The following is a 13087-nucleotide window of genomic DNA, read 5'->3' on the forward strand; positions in this document are numbered from 1 at the left end:
GATTTTTCCTACCTTAACATTGTTTTTTTCTTCAGTTTGTTAGAATCAGGATCCAAACGAGGTTCCCACACTGCATTAGGTCGTCACACCTCTTAAGGTCTCTTTTATTTTTTGACAATACTCTATTTTGTTTTATTTTATTTTAAAGATTTTTAAAAAATTTTTTTCCTTTTTCTCCCCAAAGCCCCCCAGTACATAGTTGTATATTCTTTGTTGTGGGTCCTTCTAGTTGTGGCATGTGGGACGCTGCCTCAGCGTGGTTTGATGAGCAGTGCCATGTCCGCACCCAGGATTCAAACTGACGAAACACTGGGCCGCCTGCAGCTGAGCGCGCAAACTTAACCACTCGGCCACGGGGCCAGCCCCTGTTTTATTTTATTTTAATACCACCAAATTGTCAGAGCAAGCCTATCGTTAGACTCTTTTGTTTGAGATTGACTTATTGCCTCCCGTGGAATCTTTGATTCAGGTCCAGCAGAGGCTGAAGTTCAGGAATGGGGCTGTGTCCTTCCTGTTGAATCCCAGCATGAGACACGTCTGCTTGCTCCACTGTGACTGAGGCTGAGATCGAGCAGGGGGCGCACAGAGAATCTGCCTGATCCCTTCTTTGTAAAGTTCCACCACTTGCTGACTGTTTCAGCGGCCTTTAATGATTATAGCTTAAATCCGTTATTTCCCTAAGCGTTAGAAAAGGGTGTTTTCCAGATTCTGTTATTCCATCTGCATTTATTAGCTGGAATACTGTGAGGAACTTTCCTTTGTCAGGATACCCTGAAATACAGTTTTTATGTGAAAGAGAAGTAAACTGCTTGGTTCTTTCCCTTTTATCATTTTTCCAAGTAATACATCGGTACTCAAGCAATCTCCAAAGGTGACCAGTGAATTTTTTCCCCTCTGTGGATCTTTGTGAACTCATAGTTGTTAAAATCCATCCAGTCTTTTTTTTCCTCCTGGTTGATATCTCTTGTCTCTCTCTTACTTTTTTTAAATGCTCAAATTTTTCCATCTGAGGCCGTCGGGAGCCTCTTCTGTTTAGCCCCTGTGTCCTACATCTCATCAGCCGCTTGGCCCTCTGGATTCTGCCTCCTGTCTGCTGCGCACCTCACTGCCACCGCTGTGGTCCATGACTCTGCTTCCTGTGTTGCCGGTTCAGGAAAAAGCCAGAGTGGCAAACGTTTGAAAACACGTGTCTGATCCTATCATTCTTCTGTTGAAGCCGCTCTTGGCATGAGGTCCAGGCCCTTAAGTGTGGACTTCCGGGCGCATTTGATCTGGCCCTGCCTGTCTCCTCTGTTTCAGCAGCTGTCACGCTTTATCTATATTGGAGTCTCCGGCCCCTTCCCCATGTCCTGACCTTTCTCCACCGGTTCTCGTACACAGTTTCCTCTGCTATGTCACCTTTCCCCTTGGCTAATTCTTCCTCATCCTAGGGCTTCCCTTAGGCCAATGGTTCTCCACCCTGGCTGTACCTTCCATCATCCAGGCAGTTTTGAGAAATACCAATGCCTGGGTTCCACCCAAGACCAACTGTAATCTAAATGTCTGGGCAGTGAGGCCTGACTTTGCTATTTTTAGAAGCTTGCGCAGGTGGCTCTGATGTGTGGCCAAGATTGAGAATCACGGTTTGGGGTGAAACTTGTCCTTTCGCCCTACGCCTGAGTTACCTGCTGTTTATTGCTGCTGCCGTGCTGCACTTTAATCCTTTTTCCTCCAGCTTTATTGAGATTTCACTGACAGATAACACTGTGCAAGTTTAAGGTGTACAACGTGGTGATCTGACACTTACTTTACCATCCAGGCCTCACTGTGCTGACTCTTGGCTTGTTCCATGCTAGATGGAAGCTTCACGTGGGCTGGGGCTGCATCTGTGTGGTTCCCCTCAGGGATTACTCAGCACGTAGTAGGTGCTTGGTGATATTTGTAAATGGATGGTAGGGAGGTCTTTGGGCTGGACTTGGAGATTGTTTGAGTGCAGGGATGGTGCTCTGCTGTGTGGGATGAAGGCCAGGTTCCATTGTCCACCAAGGTCATTTCTCGCCAACCTGATCTCCTGCTCCTCCAAATCCCTTCCCCTAGACCAGGGGACTTCAGACAGCTGTTTCCTTCCCCAGTTCTGCCCAAAGTTGCTTACTACCTTTCTACCTGCCCAAAGAATTTGCCCAACTCATCGGCCACCTCTGAACTCACCAAACTTGTGGGAAGCTCTTATTTGACACTCAGTCATATACAAGCTGTGAAAATGTTTTCAAAATCATCCACTGGGGCACCTGGTGTAAGAAATAATTTTGCTATTTTTGTGAGTTTCTTTAGGAGTTTCTTGCCTTTTAATGGCAATTAAAGCCTTTTTTTTACCAGAAGAGTAAAGTGATACTAAATTGACGCTCACCTTTTTTTAATGATTCTTATTTATTTGTTTATTTTTGGTTAGCTTTTTTGAGGTGTAACTCACATACAATAAAGCTTTCCGTTTGCCCATGAGCAATCCACTCTCAGTTGGTTAACTTTCAGTCACAGTGTTTCAACTCCCTAGTTGGATTTCAGGCCAAGTGTGATCTAGGACTCATGCTCTCACAGTTGTTTCCAGATATGATTTCAAGGGCAACCCCCAAAGTTTTCATGGATTGTGATGCTCCTATGAACAAAGCTTTAAGAAAAAAGTGTAAAGAGGCACAAGGAATCTTACTAACAATGGAGGACACTAATTAAATGGTTTCTTGTAACCCTGGTCCTGTTGGCACCTGTGGCCTGTTGCTGCCTTTTTCCATCCACCAGAGGGCAGTGTTCTGTTTTGCCTATGAATTGGCCTCCCCTTTGAGGCCATCCCTTTCAAATCCTAGCATTTTAGCTCCTGATGTGACCCCAAAACAGCGTTTCTCAAAATTTGCTATGACTACTAGAAATACATCTTACATTGCAACTCCATAGAGACATATATATGCAACAAAAGTTTCATAAAATAATACTTGTCTTTGCTTTGTGCAATGCACTCTGATATTTTCTGTTCTCTTTCGTTAAAAAAAGTTGCTGGGGCTGGCCTGGTGGTATAGTGGTTAAGTTTGTGCGCTCCACTTCGTTGGCCTTAGGTTCACAGGTTTGGATCTGGGCACAGATCTACACACCACTCATCAAGCCATGCTGTGGCAGCATCCCATATACAAAGGAGAGGAAGATTGACATAGATGTTATTGCAGGGACAATCTTCCTCAAGCAAAAAGAGGAAGATTGGCAACAGGTGTTAGCTCAGGGCCAATCTTCCTCACCAAAAAAAAAAAAAAAAAAAGTTGATTATCACTCAAATTGAGTACATGACTCACACACTGGGTAGGAGCCCACAATTTGAGAAATATTGCTTTAGAGTTCTTTTAGTCCAACATCCTGCATATTTATGAAGAGATGCAGGGTTAGAGAAGGGACTCGCCCAGGTCACTGTGAAACTTAGAGCAGTACCTAGGATGAGGCTTCAGGGCTTTAGACTTCTAATCTGTTGCTTTCAGCCCTGTATGTTACACTTAGAATTTTCTTTCTTTCTTTCTTTCTTTCTTTCTTTTTAATGGATCTTGGTTGTCCCAGTGACATTACTGTTGAGGTACAGTCAGTGCCAAGGCAGGTCACAGCCACAGGAAGGGTGTGTGTGTGTGTGTTTTCTATTCCTAGCACACTGGGCTTTGCTACAGTTGCTTCCAGCAGGGTTTTCCCTTGGGGAATATAATTTCTGTATCTCAGCTACTGATTGTCAGATTGGTGCTGGCCTCTAGAAGGTGGGCCTTGTGGATTCCTGCAGGTGGGTCCTCATTGATGATTTTTCTTACCCGAGTGCAGCCGGTGGACCAGTGGTTTGTTCTATAGCCCAGAAACCAAGCATTAACTCCATCGGCAGATTAGGCAAGTGAAATAGATGGGGAAACACTTGCCACTGTCAAAGTTTCTGCTTCTGAAATGCAAGGGTGGAAGTTCTCATGTGGTCCATCCTTGCTCTGTAGAATGCCTCCCAGAGGACGTTCAAGATCGACTATAGCCACAACCGCTTCCTCAAGGATGGCCAGCCGTTCCGATACATCTCAGGAAGCATCCACTACTTCCGCATACCCCGCTTCTACTGGAAGGACCGGCTGCTGAAGATGAAAATGGCTGGGCTAAATGCCATCCAGACGTAAGTGGGAGGGCACCTGGCTCTCACCTGGGCCTGGCCACTCACCCCTGGAAAGAGAGTACAGCTGCATTTCTCAGTGCGGCTGTTTCATTGCTCAGAATGGGAAAGAGCGTAGTCTGGCATTCTGGGAGGGGCTTGTCATGAGCTGGCCTTGCCCTTCTTCTGATAACCAATCTTGAACTTTGTCATCGGGAATCATAAAATGAATATCAGCTTAAAAAGGCAAAGGGAAGTCACAGTGATTGAGCGTTTACTGTGTGCAGAGGGCACTTTACAAGAATGATTCCATTTCTCCAAGGTACCTATTACCATTCCCATTTACAGCTGGTGAAACTGAAATTTGCCCAAGCACATAGTTTTGGCCAGAGGTCCAGCTAGGATTGGAAGATAAGGGTGTTTGTAGGCAGCCATAGCTTCTCTCAGCTCTTAGGGGAATAGGCCTCGTTAGGTCGATTTCTGAAACCCAGTTTGTCTGCATGGTTCTGCTGGGGTAATTCTACAGCCTGGAGTTAAAAAATTACCCCAATAACTATCTCTCTTCATCTCTTCTCTTCTACTGTTGCAAAGTGACTAATTGGGAAGAAAGTTGGGGTGGCTGGCAACTCTGGTTTTTGCAGTGCTGCTGTGGCTTGCTGATGACTTGTCAAAGATAAAGGGTGAGAAAACCCAGAGGCAGATTCCTGGGAAGATAGGGAGAATCCCACTTGTTTTTCTGGTTCTAAGGCCCCTGAGACCTGTCTGTAGTTTCAACAGGAGGTTCTGGGGGACCCAGGATATCTGTTCCAGAGAACCCTGAACCCATGGGATCGTGGAAAAACGACACCAGCCAGAGGTCATCAGGGAGACCTCTGTGCTCCTGGGGGTGGCTTCATATTTAAATTTGTGTCCCATGCTGTAGGCAGCCAGGGGCGCTGGTAGGAGCTTTTGTCATTTTACCTCCTGAGTGTTATTCATGACAAAACTTTTGTCAGGAGGACATAGGGGTTTGAGATTTTTCCATTTTTATTAAAAAGTGTTTTTCCAAAAATGTTTCCCTCTTTTTACTGTGGAATAGGTCTTTTCGTTTTTCCTAAGCCTTACACAGCCATATATAATTTATACATCGTATAGTGATTCATGTTCATGTAAATCTGTATCTTTTTTAAAGTCACGTGTTAAATAGGAATGGGCATTCTTTGTGGGTCATAAAAGTGTCCCCTCCACGTTTGTTGTGCTTGGGTAGCTCCTGTGAAAACTCCAAACGAAGCCTCTTTCCCGAGAGGCTGCCAAAGGGAAAGGTCTGTGCGTCCTGTGGGTTTACAGTTGTGCACACAGTTCCGAAATTCCTGTAGGACATCTGGACTGTTGAGCTGTTTCCAGGAAGGGACTCTGTGTGTCTTTGCAGGTACGTGCCCTGGAACTTTCATGAGCCCCAGCCAGGACAGTACCAGTTTTCTGAGGATCATGATGTGGAATATTTTATTCAGCTGGCTCACGAACTGGGCCTGCTGGTTATCCTGAGGCCGGGACCCTACATCTGTGCAGAGTGGGATATGGTGAGTGTGGCCAGACTGGGCTCTGCCTGCCTGGTGTGTGTGACAGGGGTGGGCTGGCAGGCAGGGACCTGGGGGAAAGTGCATTACAGCAGTTTAAATAAGTATCTAATTGCAGATAACCCGGGGCCTGTGACCGTAGCCAGCACAGGTATCCATTACCTTAAGAGGTGCCTAGGCAGAGAAGAACAGGTGAGGGGCAGTGGCGCTGGTCCTCCTCTTGGTGGTCACTCACATAAGTCCATTTCCTCTTTTGTAAAAAAGTAGTTCATGCTGTGGGCTCTACCTCACCAAGTAGTTGTGAATTTAGAATAAGCTACATAAAAGGCTTTGATTCTCAAAACATCGCATTCACACAGAGCGATCTTATTTTTACTACGTTACAATTTCTAATTTCCCTGAAAGTTACAAACTAGGAAGCCTAGCTCAAATACCCTCCTCATGAAACTTTTCTCCTTTTCCCTCATTCCCAACAGTAATTTCTCTCTCCCCTGAGCACGTTTCATGAAATGGACGCTATAATGGTTTCCATTTTTTTTCTTTTCCCCATCCTAGGGAGGATTACCTGCATGGCTATTAGAGAAACAATCTATTGTTCTCCGTTCTTCTGATCCAGGTAAATTGTTACAGATGTCTTAAGGATTTACGAAAGCTTAGGCAATTTATATCAAAAGGGTCGGGTATTTTGAAGGCTGGGGTTCTTCTATGCAAACACTTCTGAAAGTCAGAATATAGTCATCGTCCACTGCATGACACCAGACATTGAATGTGTAGGAAATAGACTTTCTTGAACTACTCACCCACATCTTGCTGATAAACTGATAAATCTTTGATTTGACATTGCGTTTGACTGACTGACTTTAATGCTTTGCGTTGCGTGACCGGCGATAGCATCTCGCTAATCCAAATGGCAGAAGTGACTTCTGGAATAGTGTCACTGGACTGCTCCGTAGCTGCAGTGCCTCCTATTTCTTTGTCTACTTTTAGAGTGGTATGTAAATGATAGCTTATTATTTAGATAGAGATTATTCTAGCTGTAAACCCTTGTCAGTCAGAAGGTCCCATCCAGCTGCATTTCTGTCTTCTGAAGACCAGTTTTTCTTGGTGATGAGGGTAGTCATAAGAGCACTAACACTGATTGTTTAACATCTAAAACATTACTGTGTTACACTCTGTACACATTTCCTTCTTAGGTATAACCCTCACATTTTACACCCTTAGTATATTATTAGTGTTTTCATGCATATTGTTTAATCCTTACAGCAACTTTATGAAATATGCACTCTATAATCCCCATTTGACAATGTAAATATATAATTTAGAACTTAATTTTAATTTAAAAAACCTCTACTGTGACAGAGAGAAGGACACACCATTCAGTCACTCTTTTCTTCATTCGACAAACGTTGGCTGGCTGCCTCCTATGCTCCAGGGTTTGTGTCCTAGTGGCAGGGACAGATACCAGGCATACTGGTCCTTGTCCACTGAGAGCTCAGCTGAAGAGACAACTCCTTGCAGGACAACTTCTATCAGACTTTTAGTGCATGTAGCTACCCCATTTCAGAAGGTAGTTATTGAATCCAGTGTACCCCAGTCTCTGCTGCCAGCCCCAGGGTGACAAGGCTGCATTGTGTCTGGTTTGTACTAAAAGGTGCCTGATGGTGTTAAACCTGTCTTGTTTTCCAGATTACCTTGCAGCTGTGGACAAGTGGTTGGGAGTCCTTCTGCCCAAGATGAAGCCCCTACTCTATCAGAATGGAGGGCCAATTATAACAGTGCAGGTAACCATGGAGATGAGGCTGGGCAGGTGGTGGGGGAAGGTTTCCATCCATCCACGTTATATATAGGAGTGATGTAGACATGAGCCTCATAAGTCTATTTCTTTGAGAGGCAATGCCACAGATGATGTTTTGATTTAAATTGCATTTTGGGGAGGCATTATCATTTTTGAATGCCTGTCGTGTACAGACTCTGTGCCGGATGCCCTATAAATGCTACTCAATTCTTCCAACCACAATCTCTTTTATTTTTTTTATTTTTTATTTTTTATTTTTTATTTTTTTTATTAATGTTATGATAGATTACAAGCTTGTGAGATTTCAGTTGTACATTTTTGTTAGTCATGTTGTGGGTACACCACTTCCCCCTTCATACCCTCCCCCCACCCCCCCTTTTCCCTGGTAACCACCGATCAGATCTCCTTCTCAATATACTAATTTCCACCTATGAGTGGAGTCATATAGAGATCGTCTTTCTCTGACTGACTTATTTCGCTTAACATAATGCCCTCGAGGTCCATCCACGTTGTTGTGAATGGGCCAATTTCGTCTTTTTTTATGGCTGAGTAGTATTCCATTGTGTATATATACCACATCTTCTTTATCCAGTCATCAGTTTCTGGGCATGTAGGCTGGTTCCACGTCTTGGCTATTGTAAATAATGCTGCGATGAACATAGGGGTGCAACGGACTCTTGAGATATGTTATCAGGTTCTTAGGATAGATACCCAGTAATGGGATGGCTGGGTCATAGGGTATTTCTATTTTTAACTTTTTGAGAAATCTCCATACTGTTTTCCATAGTGGCTGTACCAGTTTGCATGCCCACCAACAGTGTATGAGGGTTCCTCTTTCTCCACAACCTCTCCAACATTTGTCGTTCTTGGTTTTGGATGTTTTTGCCAATCTAACGGGTATAAGGTGATATCTTAGTGTAGTTTTGATTCGCATTTCCCTGATGATTAGCGATGATGAACATCTTTTCATGTGTCTATTGGCCATATTCATATCTTCTTTTGAGAAATGTCTGTTCATGTCCTCTGCCCATTTTTTGATCGGGTTGTTTGTTTTTTTGTTGTTAAGCAGTGTGAGTTCTTTGTATATTATGGAGATTAACCCTTTGTCGGATAAGTGGCTTGTAAATATTTTTTCCCAATTAGTGAGCTGTTTTTTTGTTTCAATTCTGTTTTCCCTTGCCTTGAAGAAGCTCTTTAGTCTGATGAAGTCCCATTTGTTTATTCTTTCTATTGTTTCCCTCAACTGAGGAGTTACAGTGTCCGAAAAGATTCTTTTGAAACTGATGTCAAAGAGTGTACTGCCTATATTCTCTTCCAAAAGACTTATTGTCTCAGGCCTAATCTTTAGGTCTTTGATCCATTTTGAGTTTATTTTGGTGTGTGGTGAAAAAGAATGGTCAATTTTCAATCTTTTGCATGTGGCTGTCCAGTTTTCCCAGCACCATTTGTTGAAGAGACTTTCTTTTCTCCATTGTAGGCCCTCTGCTCCTTTGTCGAAGATTAGCTGTCCATAGATGTGTGGTTTTATCTCTGGGCTTTCAATTCTGTTCCATTGATCTGTGGACCTGTTTTTGTACCAGTACCATGCTGTTTTGATCACTGTAGCTTTGTAGTATGTTTTGAAATCGGGGATTGTGATTCCGCCGGCTTTGTTTTTCTTGCTCAGGATTGCTTTAGCAATTCGCGGTCTTTTGTTCCCCCACACAATCTCTTTTAAATGAAGAACTTCAAAGAGGTTAAGTGACTTGGCCAAGGTCACCCGGCTGGCAGGTCACAGAATCAGGATTGCACCCTACGTCTGCTGGTCCTGTGGCCCGTCTCTTTCTCTCGTGCCTCGTTGCCTTCTGGCTGCAGGGCTGTGGCGTGGACTGAACTGCTTTGATGTCTGCACTCCTTAGGTGGTCAGTTCACACTGGCCTGGAAAGAGGCGCAGTGAATTGTGGCTGGATGTTTTCTCTCCTGCTTCCTACTCCCATTCTCCTTCCATGTGTTTTTCTGTCTGCAAAGACTGGTGTATTGTAGGGTATGACTTGTGGCAAGTACTCGACAGGTGAAAAATTGGGACACTTGACTAGCAGTGATTTTTGATGTTTGTAAAATTACGTAGGTAAAACATAAAACCATGTTCATTGGACATTTACCAAAGATGCTCTTATTGAAAAGAATAAAGTTACATCAAATTGGCTGCATCCTGGAACATCAGGGGGATGCAGTGTGGTGGGCCAGATTTCCTTCTTAGGAACAGCACTGTAGACAGTTTGTAGGGACAGGTCATTGTGGGGAGGGAGCAGGGCCACTCCCTTGCCCTGCGGATATAAGTCAGGTGAGGCAGTGAGAGGCTGGACTGGCCAGGGTGTCCATTCCAACACCACAGTGGAGAGAGGGTAGGCTGCTGCTCCCAGAGGGCTGTACGAGTAGCGCTCAATGGCCCTTCACCCATCTTGAGTCTGTACTGGTTAAGCTTATGGGAGCCTATTTTCCTGTGTGAAGATTTCAAGGCTGAAACTTGAGTGTGTCTTTGCCCAGCTGGATCTTCCTCCTTTCTCTTAGTCTTAGGTTTTCTTTAGTTTCCCTCATTTTTCAGTCTCTGCTTCTCCCTAACTCACTTCCAATTTTTGCTCATAACTTTTAGGTACTTTTTGATTGAAATGCCACAGAGAATGTGATCAGATAGGAACTCTGCAGAGGAGAGCAAAGTTGAATGTCGGGGGGACATTTCTTCTTGTGTCCATCCCTGGCAACCTTAGACGACCTTAACTTGACCGTGGATCCTGCCCGGGCCCTCGGCCTCCTCCTCCATCTTGCCCATCACATCTCCACCTGCTTGAATCCCACCTAATCCTTTTTGTCCCTTGACTACTAAATAAACAAGTAAATACTGGGAAGTACAGAAAAATATAAGAAAGCAGAGAAACCGTAACTGTCACTTAAACAGGAGCCAGAAGCAAAGCTCTTTCAGTTTTGGGGAGATTTCCTTGAATGTTTTTCCAAGCCTTAAAAAATTTCTCTTTAGAGACTTAGTTCATACTGTGTGACCAGTTTCCTATCTGAGTTTTTTTATGTTATTCTTATGTCATAAGAATTTTTTTTGTATCATTAAAAATTCTTTGTTCACCAAATTCATGGTTGCCTTCTTGTCATTTGAGGCGCAGTTCACAGCTGCTCCCTCTGTCCGGAAGCCTTCCCGAGTGACTTAATTGGTGTCGGCTTAACTCTCAGAACCCTTGGTTAGTGCCTCTGTTTGTGAAGCGCTTATGGCGGTTTTTCTACTTTCATCCCTGACCTCTAGTCTCTTCTGCACCCTACATGTCTGCGTGGCAGCCGTGCGGTCACATCACACATGCGTGCCCATCACATACCTAACAAGTGGTTCTAGAATAGAATAGAGAGCGGTAGGTTAGATAAGAAAGAAGCTGGCATTGATAGACAGTGTTTCAGCGTGTAAAGGTTTCTCTGAAAGCTGCTTTCTATCTCGATCTTAATTCAGGCCAGGAGCATGCTGGCTTTCCTCAGCTCACAATGTTGGCGCTCTCTCTGGGAGTGCGGAGTTGAAGAGGCCACAGAGGACCCATCTGTCTGCAGGTAAAGATGATTCAGACCAGAAGGGTCAAATCCTGGCCTGAGGGTGTTTAGGGCTCTCAACACTATTGTCTTACAGCTGGGCAAGGCCAGCCTGGACCTTTGTTCATCCTTATGATTCAGCCGGATGTGGCAGTATTCTCTTGGGGGGGATTAGTTAAACCAGTGCCGCCTAAGCTGGTTTGTGGATGTTTATCTCAGTTGGTACCAAGACCACACCTAAAATCAGTAAAGCCATAAACACCTGTTAATGATATCCAAGATGAAAATAATTAGGAGTGAGGCCCTTCCACCCACAGCTTTGCCTCATGCAACGTGTGGGGTGTACGCCCTGTTGATGCCTGTTGTTGTGGAAGATGAACAGCCTTAAAAGTCTGCAGTGCTTTGTGGCTTCATTAAGGAGCTTGCAGCATGAGACAGTTGCTCTAGAACAAGCACCTGCAAACTGGCCTGTGGGCCAAGTCTGGCCCCCGGTCTGTTTTTGTAAATAAGGGTACATTGGAACACAGCCGTGCCCACTTGTTTTCATATTACCTGTGGCTTTTGCAGTACAATAGCAGAACTGAGTAGTTGAGACAAAGACATATGGCCAAAAAGGCTAAAATATTTACTCTTTTGCCCTTTAGGGAAAAAGTTTGCTGACCCCTGCTCTAGAAAAGTCTCTGTTCCTCTGAATCTCACTGTGACTTTTTCTGTGAGTCTTTCAAGCCCTTTTCTGGGTGTGTTTCTCCTCTCACCTCTGCAGCCCACACATGCCCCTCTTTTTTTCACTGGTTGGCAATGATACAGACTTTGAGTAGTGTCCTGGTTGCTGGCTTTCTGAGCACTTACTGGGCGCGAGGTATTGTGCGAAGCCCTGTTCACGTGTTGACTCAGTCAATCCTCATAACACCCAGCAAGCTTGGTATTTTTGCCTCTTACAGATGAGAAAGCATTTTACAGGTGGGGTCCTAAGGATAAGAAGTGGCAGAGCTGAGATTTGCATGTGAACACCTGGGTCTGTGACGCCTGTGCCCGTGACCATAGCTCTAAGCCACCTTGCAAATGTTGAACTTTTCTCTCTCTCTCAAAACCTAACCAAATTATGTGTGTGCATTTGTTGCAAGCCTGTTTATTTTAAGGTACATCACACAGTGATGTTAATGGAAAAATAAGACTTGAAAAAGTAAGAGAAAATGAATGAGGTTGGGTTGGGGTGTGAGGATGGGCAGAAAACAACACGAGGTGCAAAGGCTCTGGGGCCACTTAGTCGTTAGAGCTGACTCTTAGGTTTAGCTCTGATCTTCTTGACAGCCAAACCATGAAGGAAGACACAGCCATACAAATAGCTCTTATTAAATGAGGAGAAAAAAGAAAAGGAGGAGGAAAGTAGCTTGCGAGTATTTGCAAAGCTTTTCTTAGTGTTTATCTCAGTTATTTCCAAAGGGACTTCTGTGGGGCTGATCAAAGTACCAGGATCAGTCACTCACTCTGCGGGAGTGGCACATCCCTCCTTTTTCAGGATGGCTTCCTGGACCACAAATCCTTGGTCCTGGGCATGCTCACGACAGTCTGTTTTGCTTCTTGAACCCATAGCATGAAAGTATTGTCAGAGGGATCCTCTCTGAGAAAACAATCATTCATTAAACCATTGAGCAGGCAGGGATATGCAGATAAGACTGGTGGTATTTATTTCATCCACATCATTCACCATTCCTTTCATACTCCGCCAGTGTGTGCCCAGGCCACACGGAGCTTCAGGTAGTTTCTGAAGTACTCTGCACTCGGCCCTCTTCGCTGGATAGTACCTCGGGCAGCCCCTCGGAGAAGCCTCCTTAACCATCTCTCCCAGCCACCGTCAGGCTGGATGCCTCTCTCCTGGGGGCTCACAGTTTCTTGTGCTTATGTTTAAAGACCATGTATCCCCAGCACCACAAAAATTTGTTTTGCATTATGTGAGGGTTGAAATTTTATGGTTGGGTATTTTTTCAATTTTTGTAAAATGGTGAACTATAACACACATACAAAACGTGCAGTATAATGAAGCATTAT

General features: G+C 44.4%; 1 protein-coding gene across 3 annotated transcripts in view; it reads left to right on the forward strand.

The window, feature by feature from the left end:
* Positions 1–13087, forward strand: part of GLB1 (galactosidase beta 1) — a 90625-nt gene that overhangs the window by 18535 nt on the left and 59003 nt on the right. For all 3 annotated transcript variants that reach the window (XM_005600856.4, XM_005600858.4, XM_005600857.4), the window contains exons 2-5: positions 3981–4150; positions 5535–5685; positions 6238–6298; positions 7369–7463. In XM_005600856.4, coding sequence (XP_005600913.3) covers positions 3981–4150; positions 5535–5685; positions 6238–6298; positions 7369–7463 — 477 coding nt within the window. The remainder of the gene's footprint in view (positions 1–3980; positions 4151–5534; positions 5686–6237; positions 6299–7368; positions 7464–13087) is intronic.

The sequence above is a fragment of the Equus caballus genome, chromosome 16, assembly GCF_041296265.1.
Source record: "Equus caballus isolate H_3958 breed thoroughbred chromosome 16, TB-T2T, whole genome shotgun sequence".
Classification (NCBI taxonomy): domain Eukaryota; kingdom Metazoa; phylum Chordata; class Mammalia; order Perissodactyla; family Equidae; genus Equus; species Equus caballus.